General features: G+C 53.6%; 1 protein-coding gene across 5 annotated transcripts in view; it reads right to left on the bottom strand.

The window, feature by feature from the left end:
• Window positions 1-926: 926 nt before the first annotated feature.
• The window catches only part of MLPH (melanophilin), a 28032-nt gene continuing 12150 nt past the window's right edge, over window positions 927-16808 (bottom strand). For 2 of the 5 annotated variants that reach the window (XM_054829531.1, XM_054829527.1), the window contains 8 exons: window positions 13116-13199; window positions 11183-11371; window positions 5975-6130; window positions 5742-5834; window positions 5187-5252; window positions 4952-5030; window positions 3422-3519; window positions 934-3021 (listed from right to left, as the gene is read on the bottom strand). In XM_054829531.1, the coding sequence (XP_054685506.1) occupies window positions 2995-3021; window positions 3422-3519; window positions 4952-5030; window positions 5187-5252; window positions 5742-5834; window positions 5975-6130; window positions 11183-11371; window positions 13116-13199 (792 nt within the window). In that variant the 3' untranslated portion in view covers window positions 934-2994. Of the gene's footprint in view, window positions 3022-3421; window positions 3520-4951; window positions 5031-5186; window positions 5253-5741; window positions 5835-5974; window positions 6131-11182; window positions 11372-13115; window positions 13200-16808 lie in introns of all 5 variants that reach the window. The other 3 variants (XM_054829532.1, XM_054829529.1, XM_054829528.1) reach the window with 2 other exon arrangements.

Here is a 16808-nt window from a genome sequence, read left to right on the forward strand (position 1 = left end):
TGTGGCATGGGGGTTTCAAACCTCCCGTTTTAAATGGGTTAAACCACCCCTCAGTAAAGGTTTCGGGTGATGTTTGTTCTGCCAGATGTGATGCTGGAGGAGCCAGGTTGGGTCCCAAACACACATCCACCCCCAGGCAAAACTGGAATTACTGGGACTTTGAGGGACATCCCGAAATGAGGACATCTCTGTGTTGGCCCGATGGTGAAGACGCGGTCACTGGTGGGGTGTGGGCAGGGGGAAGGGGTCTGCCTACCACCTCCACGTGGGGCTGGTGTCGCCCCGAGACAGAGCATCTCCTGCTGCGGTCGGCTCCGATGCCCGAGCACAGCCAGTGTCGGGGGACGGACACGGGAGCAGCGTGGGACAGAGGGTGATGGCTGCAGGGGAGCATCAACGGCAGGGAAAGGAATGAGGAGAGGAGAAAAAACTCCCAACAGCCAGGAAACCCAGACCCTGGGCTCAGCACAGCTCTCTCCACCCCAACGACATTGCTATTATTTAATACAAATTTAAAGCAACCCCTCAATGTTGTGGGCTTGTATTTCGGGCGGCTTCGGCTACCAGATTTGATCCTGGGTTTCCACGCAAGTGGGAGCAGCGCGTTTCAGGGTCAGCCCCTCCTTACCCCCACGCTGCACATCCCCTTCGCCTGCCCAGTCTCGCTGCTGGGTACCACTGACCCACGCTCATCCCACCCGTGGCTCCGTGACCAGCATCTGACGAGTCGTATTGCCATCCCGTTCATCACCGTCACCCCCCCCTGTTCCGCTTTGGTGCCACTGATTCGGCTCCTGTCTGCTTTCAGCTGCCTGGTTTTTAAAGCGAGGGGTGCAGCAGCTGGCTAAAGGAGAGGATGGGGAGAGAACGGAGCCTTCGCTCGAGGGACCTGAAAAATAACCAGACACTGCAAAATGGGTCCTAGGTTCTGGACACAAAATTGGCTTTATTGCATGATTTAGTGTACATATATATAGTCTCTACACAGGCAGATGGGGCAGAAAATTGGCAAATAACGCAGGTGACTACAGCCCGAACGATGCCTTAGTTTGCGCTGCTGAGGCTCGCCGCGAGGACTTCTTCTCAGGGTCAAGCAGTTGCGTGGAAGGACTTGAGCTACGGCTGAAACCAGGTACAGCAAGAGGGGTGTTTGGGGGGGGAAGGCTGAACCCTGACACCAGAAGGGTGGGTGCAAACCCATAGCATTGCCCAGATCTTGGTGGAGCTCCCTTCTGCCAGCCAAGGAGCTGCCATCCTAGCACCGAGGCTGGCCGAGCAGCAAGAGATGCGCCCGGCCGTGCTGCGGCGTCTGGGAGAGTTTCTACAGCGGCAGTGGTTTGCACTTCCCCTTCTGAACTTCAGGCCAGAAGGATTTCACTTTAAAATAAGAAACTGGTTTTGTTTCCAGCTGGAAAGCCCAGATCTTACAAGACTGCTCTGGGATGACCGTGGGACCCATTTCCAGGCAGTTAGCAGTCTCTACGACTACCGAAGCCAAACGTACATGTTACTTGCGTGAGAATTCGCTCTACCCCTCACGATTAAAATGGTTTTAGTTCGGATGCACAGGAATGGCCCAAAGGTCCAGTCCAAGCGGCCATCACTGGGAAACTGCCAGCATCGGTCTGACATCCCCACTCCGGGTACGAGTGACCCTCCCCGCATCGCCCACTGCGGAGGGCAGGAGGTGTGGGCTACGAAGGACAGGGACCAGTATTAAGCAAAACTTTTTGACATGAACGTCCTCCAAAGTTTTCTGCCAGAGAAAGCAACCCCCTCCTCGTCCCGATGTCCTGGGCATGGGGCCAGGCACTGATCCACCAGGGTGAGTAGACATGGAAAATAAAACGTTGGAGGAAAACAAAGAGTTTGGGATTTCTGGGTGTTACCAGTGCTGCTGTCACCTGGCAGGAGCCCAGGACCACTGCAGCCCCCAAAGGCCACCCCCCTCCAAAGGATCGGATGGTCCTACCAGGTCCTACAATCCTGTCCTCAGGGACAGGGGACATGCTCATCCGCAAAGCGCCTCTTGGCATGGGCTGACTCCATGGCGGAGCAGGGGAAGCCTCCGGAGAAGCACCTACGCTCTGCTTACTGGAGTCCTTCTGAACTTGCTGGTATAACCTTATAGGGAGAGGGGACATCTCTGAGAGCTGGAAAAACCAACCGATCCCTAACAAGCCCTCTGGCCTTTCTTCCACCTTTCTTGCCACCGCTTCTTGCAAGCCTTGCCTCATGTCCCCAGATGGTCAGGCACGGTGGCGAGGAGCCTCAGTGGGTGTTTGCACAGCTTTGTGCAAAGATCTGTCGGCCAAGTGCTCGCTGGGAGGGAGCCAGCGCTGCTCTCACCCTGCTTTGCTGCTCTCACCCTGCTTTGCTGCTCTCACCCTGCTTTGCTGCTCAGGGAGGGGGAGTGATGCTCCAAGGGACGTTGCAGGGAGTCAGGACCAGTGCTGGGATGTGAATCCCAGCTGGGGATGCCTGGGTCCTTGCTCTACCCAAGAGCATCCCATGCCTGCTGTCATCTCCTGTCCCTGCTCAGCACCAGCCTGGGGTGTGCAGGACAGGCTCTGACAGTGATGCAATGACTGTGGCAGATGACATTGGCCTTTTGTGAAGGGCTGGGCCATGTCACTGCTCCCAGTCCCCACGCTGACATCCAACTTCCCCCGAGGAGGTCACTCCTGCTCTGCATCCTTCTGGTCCCCTTGGTTGACCTGGTACCAAAGAGCTGCCCAAAGCTGAGGTCTCATGCCTACATCCTTCTGTGAGAGCCCCTGGACACGTGTCCACACCCCAGTGCCTCGCTCCTCTGCCCGGCAGCTCCCAGCAAGGCTCCTGCCCACGGCCTCCGGCTTCCCTCCTGTTCAGGGTTTCAGGGAGAGACGGGAGCGGGAGAAGGAAGAGCAAGCATTGGGGTGAAGGTGGCGAGGTTTTGCACGCTGAGGTCTTGAATCATCAGTGAAATGCGGTGGCAGGAGGGTCCCCCTCTCCTCAGGACAGGTGGGTCATCACAGGCTTCTGCAAGGCACCAGAGGGAGAAACCTCAGCTCACCACCGTGCCCACGCCACCCCGAGACACCCCAGGCGATGAAGCCAGCACGCTCCCTGTCCCCTCCAGCTGCCACCGCACGGGGCAAGGACCTCCCACATCCCGTGGACCACGCAGGCAGCAGGGATTCAGAGATGTACGTCTTGTTTGGTCCCCCTTCCCTGGGGCTTATGACATCCCAGACCTCAGGGGGTGATGCCCAGGTGTGCCTGTCCTCAGCAGACAGCATGGTGAGACCAACGCTGAGAGCCTGAGGCTCCGCTGGCTTGAGGAGAGCATGGGGAGGGACAGGTCCTTCTATGAAAGCCCAGGGAGTTAGGTGCCACAGGGAGCCCAGGCCAGCCACCCCCCTGGCAGCTGGCTTTGTACCGCAAAGAGCCGCTCCACTCTCCGGTTCTTCCCGTTGGGGTTTCTCTGCGTCAGGGAGCCGCGGTAAATGGAGTTGCGGTCAAAGGAGTCGTCAAGACCTGTAGTGAAAGAAGACAGATGGGCAGCAGATCCTCATCCATCTCACTAGAGGTTTCAGTTACCCACCAAGTCACTTGGGTTTTACTATCCCCCACTTACTGTGGTTTTGGAAGCATGGCTGCACTTACCTCTCCAGAAGGGTGATGGGAAGCCCTCTGACAACAGCGAGGCAAAAGCTGCTGCTACTTGGCTTTCCAGAGTGCCACACAAGCTGGATCAGCCTGCCAGCAGTCAACTGCCAAGACCTCTGCTCTGGAAACCTCCATGATACAGCAAAAGTCTGGGCCACGAGGAGCTCTTACTCCCCAAGGCTTCGACCCTCTCTTGACCTACTAAGTCATCTCCCCTTCTCTGCCATCAGCCCCCACCAGCTGCACCTTTGCAGGCCCATCTTTGCAAGTCACTGACCTGCGGGGAGGGAAGTCAGGAGATCGAGTTGCCCCATCGCCCAGGCCAGGCAGAGGGGATTAGGCTCGCTGGGTGACGTCCATCCTGATTGTACATCCCTCTATCTCCTTGTGGGGCTGACGTGTCCCCCGGGCTGCCTTTATCTGCCTGCCCTTTGCAGGAAGGAGGGCGGATGACTCCTCCTCAGCACGAGGAGAAAGGACCTTTCCACCTACCAGCCTCAGCTTGGGAAATGGGACTGTTAATCTTCTGCGTGCATGGGGGGAACGTGATTCCTTCTCTGTATTAAATGATCTTTCCCCCTTCCCTCCCTTCATCTTCCATTATCTGGAAGGAGAGCCGTTCTTTCTGCCTTTAAGCTTATGAGGTGAGATAAGAGAGAAACAGAAAAGTCATTTCCTAATGGCTGTTGCTGATATTGGTCAGGATGAAACTGTTCCAGTGATTGTCCCCTACCACACAAGCTGCTGTGCCAAGTTTCAGGTCAACGTCTACTTCGGAGCACTCCCAAGCTGCCGTTTGTCATAGCCGGGCTGCGGAGGGCCTCTTGCCCCCCACCAGAGACCAGTGGCTGAGGAAGGTGGGCAACAGGGTCAAGGATGCCTTCCCCAAGATGACCAAGCGAGGAAGAAATTGCTATCAGAAGAGATGATGGGCTTCGGTGAGGCTTTGAGGTCTAACAGCTAACAAGATGCCACAAATGAAGTAACGCAGATGTCTCCTTGGACTCTGGGGTGGCAGGAGCCCAGGCTGCAGAACAAGTCCTGGTTCTTGGAGGTCTGAGACAACTCAGCCTGACCTCCGCTCTCCTACCGCTGCCCTCAATCCTGCCAGCTGCCTCCTCCCTTCTCAGTTATCCACCACGGAAGAGGTGTCCCCCACAGCTGTCCTAACAGGAGGCCACGAGCACAGGGAAGGGGACCCCAAATGCAGACACACAACTGGATGCAGAGAGAGACGACCAAGTGTCCCCCCCATAGCCCATCCCATCCACCCACAGGTCCCCACATGCACGGTCCTTACCGGTGATTTCGAGGGGACTGTTGAACTTCCTCCTGAACCCCTGCGGTCCGGGCATTGCCTGCGAGAGAAGGGGAGCAGCCTGCCGTGGGGAAGGGCATGGGAGGACAGAGGTCCCCTCTGAGGCCACCACTTTGAAAGCAGCTCCCTGAAGACCCTGGTTGTCCCCAGGCTTAATGCCGTGCCACGTGCACACCGGGAAGGTGCGCTAGCCGGCACAGATTCGACACATACTCACCTTCACGTCATCCGAAGACTCCCCTGGACTGCTGCTGGTGGGACCGGCAGAGCGGAGGCAGACAGCCTGCGGGCAGAGGAAGGGCAGAGGTTTCTCTGGGGGTACAGGTGACTCGCTCTGCCTTTCTTTGCATTTTCACCTCTTTTGATTAGCCTGGGCTCATCCTAAGGCGAGCAAGAGAGGCAGCGCACTGCCAGGGCAGCAGCTCTGCCTGACCGACTGCGATTCTAAAAACCGGTATGGGAATGCAGGAGTTGAGCCCAGGCTGCGGTGCACGCAGCAGCCCTGCGTGCTCTCCCCGCAGCCCCAGGAAGAGCACCCCAAATACAAAATCCTCCCTTGATGCGTGCAGGGAATCGGCATTATCCGCCCCCGAAGTTAGACAGCCGCTCTCGGAGCCGTGGGGCAGAGTAGCAGGCAGCAGGGAGGGAGCCGGGCACAGCTCAGCAAAGCCAGGCAGCCCTTCACAGCACCCAGGGACGGCAGCGACGACCCGGGGGGAGCACGTACATCTCAGGGGTGGCACCTCTCATACCCACCATCCTCCAGGCTCACCTGCCCGCTCGACTTCTTCCTCGCCTTTTCCACCGACTTCACTGTCAGCCCTGCAGCAGACAGAGCCGCAATTCGAGATTCGATGTCCGATATCTTTAGGGGAGGGAAAAACAAAACAAAACAAAACAAAAAAACCCATACAGATGGTGGCCGGAGGATTCATCACTGCCTTTGTTTGCCATCACTGGCCGGGGGTCTGGGCACCGCATCTCTGGGACCCAAACCTTGCTCACCTCGCTCTCTGCCTGCTGCACCTGAGCGGCTGCCGAGGCCACTTTGTCCTCCAGCTCCGACAGCTCCGAGTCGGTAGTGCCGCTGTGCTGAGCCCCTTCCTCAAGCTCCTTCAGGGTTTTCTCAAGCCGGTAGGTTTTCCCAGCAGTCAGGTAGACCTGAAATACATGGGGGGGGGGATTTTAAAAAAAAAAAAAAAAATCACATTGCAGAATTAACCTCTCTCTGGAGTGCTCCTCTCCTGGTGTGACTGCAGCCCCGGGCGCAACAGCTCCTGCCACTGTTTTATGACTGTCTCCTTGCCTCGCAGCACAGACAGTACCAGGCAGCTCTGGCAGGGTTTTTCATCTCATTTCCTCCCTTCCCCGGGCTTTTCAAGAGCAATTATCAACCGGGCAAAGTGGTAAAAGGCTCAGTGGGAACACAGAAAGGACCAAAACTCGATGACCTACTCAAGAAGCATCAGCATCTTTATTCTGTGTGCTCAGAGAGGAGGCAGGTGCCTGCAAACAAGCGCAGGCTGCCACGTCCCATGGCGGCAGCGAGCTGGGAAGGAGAGAGACTGACTTTCTAAATCTGCTCAAGTCCTTCTTTTTTTAAGGGTGTCTGTGTTGCTGGGTTGCCTGGGAGTAGGGTCAGGATTTGGGAGTTTGGCCCTGGGCAGTTATAACCAGCCCGACCCCTGCAAAAGGCAGCTTTGCCCAGGAGCTGCTCTGAATACGCAGGAACGATCCTGGCCGAGAGCCCCAGCAAACGCGTGTGTGAACGGAGCCCAGCGGTGGGGTGAACCGGGGAGTGCTGACCGGGGGTGCACGGTGGCTACGGGAAGCAACGTGTTAACTTTGCTGTGCAGATAAGAAGGGTAAAAGCACCTAACCCAACAAACCCACGGGGTTTGCCGTCACTTCCCTCCTCCTGGGCTACTACAAGGATGCAAGTCCAAGCGAGGCAATTTAGGAGACATTAGTACATCTGTATGCAATCACGTAAGACGATCAGATGGGTTGTGGCCGCTGTTTTGCTGGCTGTTCCCAAAATCTTGATACTGCTAAATGCAACTCCTGCTCCTCCAGCCCTCTCCGCTTTTCCTGGGCTGGGTATCGTGCAAAACCGCCCGGCACGAGCTCCCTGCGTGCACTGAAGTACCGAGCACCCGCCCAAATCACAGCAACGCTGCCCACAGGTCCCCCCCATCCCAGTGCAAACCCTGAGGCTGTAACGGCTCGCCAACGTTTCCGAGCGCACCCTGCTCCCAGCAGCTCCCTGGTTTACGTATCAGCTTTCCCCAATGAGAGATGAACGGCAGAGCACGTTATAAAACCTTGCTCCCCGTCGCAGGGTGTTGCTGACAGCAAAACCCAATCGCCCAGATGGAGATGCGACTCTTCACCCCATCTTTGAGCTATTTCTTTGCAGCTCGGTAAATGACACTGCGAATGTGATCCGTTTTTCCACCGGGAATCGATTCCTGCGGGTTTACAGTAGCTAAAAAAAATTGTCGGTGCTTCACACGGTCACACAAACCTAGCAGGGGATTACGCTGTAGATGTAAAGGTATCACCTGCACGAGCCCATCAGCCCCAGGCACAAGCCAGCCTTCACAAACAGGCGGGTCGCGCCATCCTCGGCCGTAAAAGCCTTGATGAAAAGCAGCGCCGGGGAGGAACCCAAGAGAAGCGGGACAGAAAGCTTTTGCTGCAGCTGGAGCGCAGGACTGCTGAAATCCAGCAAAGCGATGCTGCAGCAAGCTGGGGACCGCGCTTGTCCTCTCTCCCTGGCACTCACCCTGGGGGGACCAGGCAAGGGAAGCCACAAGACAGAGCATCTGCACTTGCTGTTGTGCCACCTCCCTCGTCAAACAGCCCTGGCCACCGTCAGACAAGACCGGACTCTTTAATCCCTTGGCGGTGGCCACCCTTTTAATGTTGACCTACCCGCTAACAAGAAGTTGTGTGCGCGTGGGGGGGATGTCCTCTATATTCCCACCCCCCTGACGCCCTCCCTGCTTGCAGGAAGTTCTCATGAACCTTACATTTTCTTCAAGCTCACGGTATGCTTCGGCCACCTCTTTCCCGTCTCCCAGGCTGGGAAGCTGCCCTGCGGGGAGGGCACAGCCGCCGCTGCACCCGTTCTCTCCGTGCAACGACTCACATGCTGCTTTCTCCGTGGCGTTTATGGCTCTCAGTACTTTGGCCGTGATTTCGCTCAAAGCCTGAGCCGATGACCTCTGCGTACGCCCGGCACAGCCAAAGCGGAGTGTGGGAGGGGGAGGGGGGGGAAAGAAATAAGGACGTTATTTTAACGTGGCATACAAAACAGCACAAGTCGGTGGTGAAAGGGGCATCAGACCTTCAGGAGCTGGAGAAAGATGGAGAAGCGATAATTAAAAGGCTTATGCTGTTCCTGAAGGGCTCTCCACTGGAGATGGATACGTGGCTAAAGCAGAGCTTTGATCTCAGCCCGTGAGTTTCTGGAGGATGACGGTGACAAAAGAAGTCATCTCAAAAGGGTTGGGAAAAGAGGTTATCGGGGGACGTGTTGCTTGCTGGAAGCAGTGCCGCCGGAGCTGTGGGACAGCAGCAGCACCCGGCCACCCGAAGGCCGCGCAGTTACTCAGCAGTTAAGGTCTAATTGCAGCATATTGCTTTACACTTCAGCAGGCCTGAGCACGGATGCAAACAACTCCTGAAGTTTGTGGCAAAAAAAAAAAAAAAAAAAACCAAACCCCCGAAAAAAACCAAAACTCCACCCCATAAAATTATTGTATTGCCACACCGCCAGAACTTGGGACTAATGTCCCTTTGCCACCCCAAGGATGGCAATAACGCTCCTAAGTGCTGCCTTTCGCTTGATAAGGCACTAAGCACCTGTAAAAATAGACTGAAGAAACTCATCATCTCTCTCTCAGCTGATAATTTCCTAGAAACCAAGGAGATGGGGGAGATATAGGCACTGGCGACAAACAGTTGTGTTTACAACCGCACGTATTTCCAGGTAAGCCGTCCTGCAGAGAACCAGCTAACTCAGTCCAGCTGATATTTTTATCATTTTATGGTGCCTTCACGGTACAGCAGAGTTTTTTCACATTTTCCATTAGGAGTGTCTGCTTTCATCGCGGCGTTCCCCGGTTAGAAGGGCTTTCTCCTGACTGGAGGGGAGACTGGCATAAAACCATTCTCAGAGTCATGCAAAATCCAAGCCTGAATCTGGTATAAGGAAAGTTGCTGTTCAAAAATCCACACTGACGTAGCCTTTAACCAGGGCTGGTCCACCTACACCACTGCAGGCATTTCTAACTCAATCCCGCAAAGCAAAAAGCTGAATTTTGTTTCGCTTCTCAGATTTGGTTCTGCTTGAGCTGTTGCAACCCAGCTGGGTCTCCCTTTGCTTAGGAGCTGTCGTGCAGCTCCTGTGTTCTCTGCCTGCACGACCCCACTGAGAGACAACCACTGTGCCCGTATCCTCCCTGCTTCATAGCTGGGTTTTGGTCAAAGAAAGTAGCAAATCTGGAGAATCCGGGCTTCAATTTTATGAGAACGAAGCAGCTGACATTGGTACCCCACTAACATCTCCCCGTTCCTGAGCACAGATCAGGGGTTGAGCCTCTGTCTGCTGCAGATCAGCAGCTCATGCAGGAATTAAGCTACCTGGGCTTGCTGAGTCCCCACTTATCCCCTGGGCTGCGATTAACTGGAAACGGTTAATAAGAAGATGCACGTCGTTCAACCGATGAGTGGTAGTGAAGTCCAGCTGCAGCAATCACCCAAAAGCAGCTGTTAGGAAAAAGGAGGCAGTAAAGGAGGCTGCCAGTAAGGATGCAGCGCACCGCTGATCCAGTGTCCGTAAGAGCGCAGCAAACGATACCCGAAACTGTGAAAGAAGCCGTCCTGACGACAGTTTCTTGCTCTAATCCTGAGATTTTACATAAAGCTGTGCAGAGGCTCGTAGCTAAGACAGGCTCACTCAATGCACTCAATGCAGCCACCCTCTCCAAGCCCAGCAGCAGCCGGATTTTGCCTTGCGAGGCTGAGGAGCAAAAGCATGCTAAAAGGGAGCCGTCGTGGCACCACGAAAGGCTCCACAACCTCGGATGAAAGGAGCTTTGCGGGAGAGGAGAGGGACAGCACGGTCCCCGCTTGCTTCCTTTGCCACGCTCGCCAGCGACGGATGTACGGGAGCAAACGCGCACGTACCCCATCCGCGGCCGAGGCAGAAGGGAGAGGATGAACAAATAAGCCATTAGAGACCCGAGAAGGAACGCTGACCTCTCCGTTTTGTGCCAACGGACTGTCTCGGGAAGCTCTGCGCAACTGGAGACACACAAGATCTCCCTTTCTGAGTCACCTGGGCTGTCGTCAGCTGCTCGTCCCCAACGCTGTCACCCAGCTGGGCGAGGCGAGGGGGATGCGGTCCAGCACCTCTGTCTGCTCTCACAGATCCCGCCGGGGAAGCGGTTCTCCCCTGCAAGGCTGCACACCAACAAGAACCCCTCCAGCCGTGCTGCAGGGATGCACAGGGGGAAAAGCAGATCTCCAAAAGGACAAGGGGGAATGGCCTGAAGCTGCAGGAGGGGAGATGGAGATGGGATGTGAGGCAGAAATCCTTCCCTGTGAGGGTGGTGAGGCCCTGGCCCAGGTTGCCCAGAGAAGCTGTGGCTGCCCCTGGCTCCCTGGCAGTGTTCAAGGCCAGGTTGGATGGGGCTTTGGGCAACCTGGGCTAGTGGAAGGTGTCCCTGCCCATGGCAGGGGTGGCACTGGATGGGCTTTGAGGTCCCTTCCAACCCAAACCAGTCTGGGATTCTACGAAATGCAGCCGGCAGGCAGGGGGATAAATCAGAGCTGCAGTGGGACGTGGGGGTGAGGGGCCCTCTGGGTTGATGGGAACAGGGCTGCACAGACTCTGCGATCCCTCCTCCTCTCCCTGACCCACGTCCCCATGGATCACCCACCACCGAGTAGGGGACAGGAGCCAGCGCAGTGCTGTAAGTACAGGAGATGCTGACCTAGCAGAGTGAAAGTGGGACCAGGGATTTTGGGAGACCCTTGCCTAGCACAGGAGCACTGACAGGTCTGGAAGAGACGTTTCAAGCTGTAGCAGGTGCCTGAGAAAAGCTCCCAGATGCATTCCCACGGTGTAAGCTATAAGCCACTGAGAGCAGAAGGAACCACAGATGGAGCCCAGAGCGGTATGGGTGGGAGGACACAAATTACCTTTCGAGCATCTCTGGCCATGTCATCGCTGGAGGAACTAATCTCTGGTTTCTTCACTCTCTTCTCTTCACACTTTTCTTCTTCAGAAGAGATTTCTTTGTCGCTGATGTTGCTGGCTAACTCCTCCAGCTTCCTCTTCAGCTCCTCCTCCTCAGCATCGGGATCAGGTTGGGACTCTGGGGCCGGAGACTGAAGGAGCAGAAGAAGGGAGTTGTGTAAGAGTCTCCTGTGGTGGACAATGAGGTATGCCCAGGTCCAGACACACTCACCAAGGCTGGCCAGAAGAGCGGCTTGAGGAGTGTGACCACAGATGGACTTTGCAAGGGGGACTTTAAGCCCCGTCTCCCTACCCATTTTCACAAGGGGTGGTCAAACCACCCAGGGAAGCAGCACAGCCCAGCGAGCTGCACCCCAGCTCCATGCTGAGGAGTACAAACCCTTGATCTAAAGAACCTCCATTCCCATTTTCCCCACACACAGAACTTGCTTGTTTTTCCCTGTGGAAAATTGCCTTTCCCCCCACCTTAAAAAGGTTTGCATGGGGGATTTGGGGCCAAAAATCACCGTGTTTTCATTAGGAACCGAGGGCAGAGATCACAGTGACCCAAAGACATGCTCCACCAGGCTGACGGAAGGGGTCACACGAACCATCACTCCCCAAGGTAGCTTTTGGAGCCTCTAGGTACTCTCATTTGCGATGAGAAAAGACACAGCAAATTTTCCTCTAGGATCGGTGGCATATTTCCACCCAGCCCTGTTATTAGGTGCAATTCGTGGTACCTGGAGAAGAATCGTATTAAACTCCCAGGCATTGGAAGGGATCTCCAGAAGTTACTGAACTTGCTGCCCTTTGCGTTAAGACGGGAATACAATTACCTGTGTCATACCCGGTGGGTTTTTGTCTAAGCTGTTCTTAACGACCTCGAACAACGGCATCTGCAGCAGGCAATCTTTCTCCCAGGCAACCTATTCCCGGGCTCTGCTATCCTTTCTGCTAGAAATCTTTGCTTAATAGTTAACCTCAGCCTGTCCCGCAGCAGTTTAGACCCATTGCCTCTACTCTGATCTACCCTAGGCACAGAAATAAAGCACGGGAACCTGCAAACGTGCACATCTCCTACTCCCTTGGTCAGATTTACTGACAGGCGCACTGAATGATTACAAACGTGGCCATCCCCATCACAGATTTTAGAAAAAAAAAAAAAAAAAGAAGATGCTGCACTGTTTCATCTACGCCTAGGGGACTTCTCTGTAATTATCACCGTCCGTTCTGCCGAGCCATCAGCCGCCAGAGAAGCTCGCGATGACGGTTCACGCAAAGAAAGAGTACATAGTCTAAAATTAGAAACCCAAAATCAATGTTAAGCGACCTAAGTATTCACAGATTCCACATTGCTGCCCAGCTTTAACTTAATTTAGCTGTTTTCTTCCAAGCTTGATGGCATGGCAAGACAAGGGCAGCTCAGAAGAGATGCAGAAATCCTGCTGGACTCAGATCTCACGTTCACAACGACCAGGTCACTTCCCCATACGTACTAATTGATTCTCGCATGATTTTCAAATGAGCCGTCACAGCTCTGCGGATGTACCGACACCTGCCTAACGATACTCCCCGAGATTGGCATTTCGGAGAGCATCAACCTGAAACCCAGTTTTCCTCGTGCAGAAGGCGCAAGAAAGGCACTACCTTGCACGGGGGCCTAAATGCCACCGGGTTAAATTCGCTTCCGTGTCTGTCCTGCCATGCAACGTTTTCTAAGGCACTGCACCACCTGCAACTAGAGAAGAGCCTCCAAAGCCAAAACAGAGGATTAAAACCAAACAACCTGAGCCGTTTTGTCTATCCTGCAATGCCGTCCGTTTCAGAGAAGCCCCCGCCCTGATGACAAGGGGAAGGGACCAGCAGAGAGAGTGCCTTGCCGTGCCCCGTTACCTCGTCAGAGCGCACCAGGATTTTCTCCTCCAAGCGGTTCAGCATGGATTCAATTGCTGACATGCGTTTGTTGAGCTCATGAATCTAGAGAAAAGGAGAGAGAGAGAGAAAAAAAGGAGTGGAGAACAGACCAGCCGCCACTTCCAGGACAGCGAGAAAACAGCGCAACCAGCAGAAGAAAGAGAGCAGCAAGACACCACCACCGTGGGCTGAGTTAAAAGACATTAAAAAAAAAAATAACGCCTTTAAAAAAAAGCCCTGGGTACCCTGACGAGCTCCAGGAGGTACACGGCCTCTGCTCAAATCTGGAAAACCCAAAGCGATGCCGAGTACCCAGCACACCACAATTCCCACCAAAGCATCGAACGTAAAACCGCGTCACCGGCCCCGTTGCGCCCCTTGCCCAGACAGAAGCACCAGGCTGTAACGAAGCCGTCTATCTTGCCATCATTCGCACGCTGCCCCAAATTCAAGTCAACGGCAGTTTTCTCTTCCTACTAACGTGTTTTTCGAGCAGGTAATACCCTGTCACCCCCCTGCCAATACAGCGCGGGAAAGGAAGAGGGAAGAATGTATTTCCCACGAAAAATTCCAGATAGAAAAACTAAACCTGAAAGTTTTCCCCAACACACTTTGAAATTTTCTGACTTCTCCACGCGTTGATTTACCAAGATGCTTGCCCCTCCTTTCTCCCTCACTCATCCAACTGAAAAAAAGAGGCATGGAGAGAAGAGACAAAATCCTGAAAATCAAAGAGAAGTCGCTTTCTATGCTCAAGAGCCAAGACAAATTTTTGTGGTTAAATCACTGAAAACATGAAAGGAAGCTTGGCTTTTTTTTCCTTTTAGAAATCGAAGCTTTGCTTTCTTTTTTTTTAAAAAAAAAAAAAAAGTCTTTCTCCTTTGATCCAAACAAATAAACCACAAATGATGAGAAATATTGCCCGTTTTATATAGATAAAACACGACCTCCCACATCACTCCTGTTCTGAGTGGCTGCCTCCCATTCAAAGGGGACCAAGCAGCAAATGCAGTAAGTAAATGCACTAAACAAAGAGATGCGAGGGCTTGGCTTTGTTTTTATAACATTTCCATCCTCTCACTTAGTTTTTGTGCTTCCTAGTGTTCGATTAATTAGATCCTCACAACAGCTTGGAGAGATTGCATCTGCTTAAGGGAAGATGAATATAAACCCCTGACACTGCGGAGAGCAGAGCGCTGTAATTACTGTCCCAAACTGAATGCCTCTTTAAGCAGCATTAAACCCACAGGCAGGAAGCAATCCAATCCGTCTCTAAGTGGTTTCTCAGTACTTGTTAAGGCCTGACTCTTGCATCGCTCCCAGTGATAATGAGAAGTCTGCGATGAGCCATCAGCTTCAGAGGAAGAGATGGTGAGGAACCGAGGACCCGGGCACTACCGCGCCTTCGTAACGCAGAGGTTGGGAGAGGTCGGAGCGTAACGCGCGGTTTGCCGTCGATGGGCTACGAGGATAGGGAGCTGAAGGGCTTGCTTTCGTTCACCCTTCCCAAGCAACGCTGGTTTTAATGCACAGTGGTCACCTCATTAGGGTGCATCCCCATCAGGGGCTGGACCACCCTGTGCTGCTCTCCCCGTGACAAAGGCTGGCAAACGCTGCTCTGTGTTAACGTATTTAAAGCAAAGCAACTTAAACCACAGAGCATAAGCAGGACATCGGGCAAGACATAAAACTATGACTTGCTGCTGGGGAGGGAAGGCAGGTTACTCGAGCAGAGGTGCTGCCTCCAGACTCTCAAATACCCAAGACCTCTAACGGAAGCTTTATGTAAAGAAGAGGAGCCAGATGGCATCAAAACTTTGGGAATTCAGGACCACTAAGCTCCCTTAAGGAACAGCAGAGTGGCTTTTGGGGAGAAACTTGGTAAATCGGTGCTATTCCTTGTGGCTTAGTCCTGTTCCTACCTGGCTTCTAAAGACCTAAAGGCAAAGACCTGCACAGTTACCAATTCAGGGCTTCTTTTCATGTCTCATCAGGTTCAAGAGCATTTTTAATAGTGTTTTTTTTCTTTCGTTTTAATTTTTGTTCTAGCACCTTCAGCTCCTGGAGTCAGAGGGCTAAGGAACAGCCTCTGCTTTTGTTACTAGAAAAGTTAAGTTCCTTATGTTCAGTACTGAAAAGTGTATCCCCTCCACAATTAAAGCAAAAGTGATTTTCAGATCAGACAAATTTTGATGAACTTACACCCAAGGCAGTTTTAGGAAAGAGGGGTTTTTTCATCTGTGGGGTCAAAGCGACCCAGGGCAAAGAACTGAGCTCTCCACCTCTTGAAACCTTCAGATGCCAACAAGGTGTCTACCACGAAAACAGCGCTTTTGAAGCCAGGCTATGGCTGTGATGTACCCCTGGAAGTGCCTGTAAGCAGCTCAAGAGCCACTGCTTCACTGCTCAGGAGAATGCAGCCTGCTGCTCGCTGTCCCAAATCCCTCCTGACCTGCCTTTGCCCTCCTGCCAGCCTCAGCCCCTCCATCTCCTCCAGGCTCAGGATGAGAGGGTGGACACCAGCCTCTCCTGAACCTCTTCCAGCTCTGCCAATACCCCAGAGTCGGTAAGCACCGAAACCTGGATGTTCTTGCTTTCTCTCTTCTTTGGGCTTCTACCTGGCCTCTCCTTGGCCAACGGCAACGCGCGTGTGCATCATTCTGAAGTTAATGGTCCAGCACACAGCCGGGTCTCTTCCTGCTGGGCAAGGAGAAGGCTTGGCGGGAGGACGGTTGCTAGCTGTAAACACATCAGCAGCACAAAAGGGCAGGAAGGATGAAGAGCTATTTAAGCTAATGAATGATGTTGGCATAAGAGCAAATGGGGTTAAATTGGGAGTGAGAAGGTGCCTTGTAACCATTAGAGTGATGAGGCTCCACAGCAGCCTTCGTACTGGTGTGAAGGAGCAAACCACAAAGCACGCCGGACCGCCCTGAGGTGAGAGCTTGCCCAGCTGATGGAGGAAGTCATCTGAAGCCTTGGTAGGAATTTGGCCCCATTTCCCCACCGCAAAGCACGGTGCACATTTCACGCCTAACGTACCGTGGCCTCATTAAGGACACACAGCCCAGGGTTCTTCCATTTACTGCTGACTGAAATAGGAATGGCGTTTACTACTTAAAACATGGGCCAAGAGAAGTAAAAGGCTAAGGAAAGGTTTCCCTACAGAGGCACGTGAAGTGTGGTGCCAAGGGATGGTTGTGGTTACACAGATCCCCCCCCACCGATTACTCAAAGGGGGGGTCCAGGATGTGCAAAATTGCCAGCTGTGAGCGGAGCCCAGCATCTGGCTCTCCCCGTCTATCTGTGGCCAAACACCACCCTGCATTCTGCTGCTCAAGAGGTCTGAGGGATGCTTTACCGTTCTCACCACCCACCATTTGCAAAGGTGGCATCAGGAACTGCACGTCCTCACTTGGCAATTAAAACAGAAGCTCACAGCCTTTTTGACACCCTTCTCGAGGCTGTTCCCCCCATTATCATCATTCAGCAGAGATACGTGACAGGTCGTCCCGACCCAGTCCTACCGGGGCAGGAACACTACACGCTGCAAAGGAAAAAGCAGGATTTTGATGCTTATTAAATATCCCTCTCCAAACCTCCGTCTGATCATAAAGCACCAGCACGTTCAATTGAAGAAAGTCTTTTTGGGGACACAGAAATCCATAGGTA

This window comes from Grus americana, chromosome 6, assembly GCF_028858705.1.
Source record: "Grus americana isolate bGruAme1 chromosome 6, bGruAme1.mat, whole genome shotgun sequence".
Classification (NCBI taxonomy): domain Eukaryota; kingdom Metazoa; phylum Chordata; class Aves; order Gruiformes; family Gruidae; genus Grus; species Grus americana.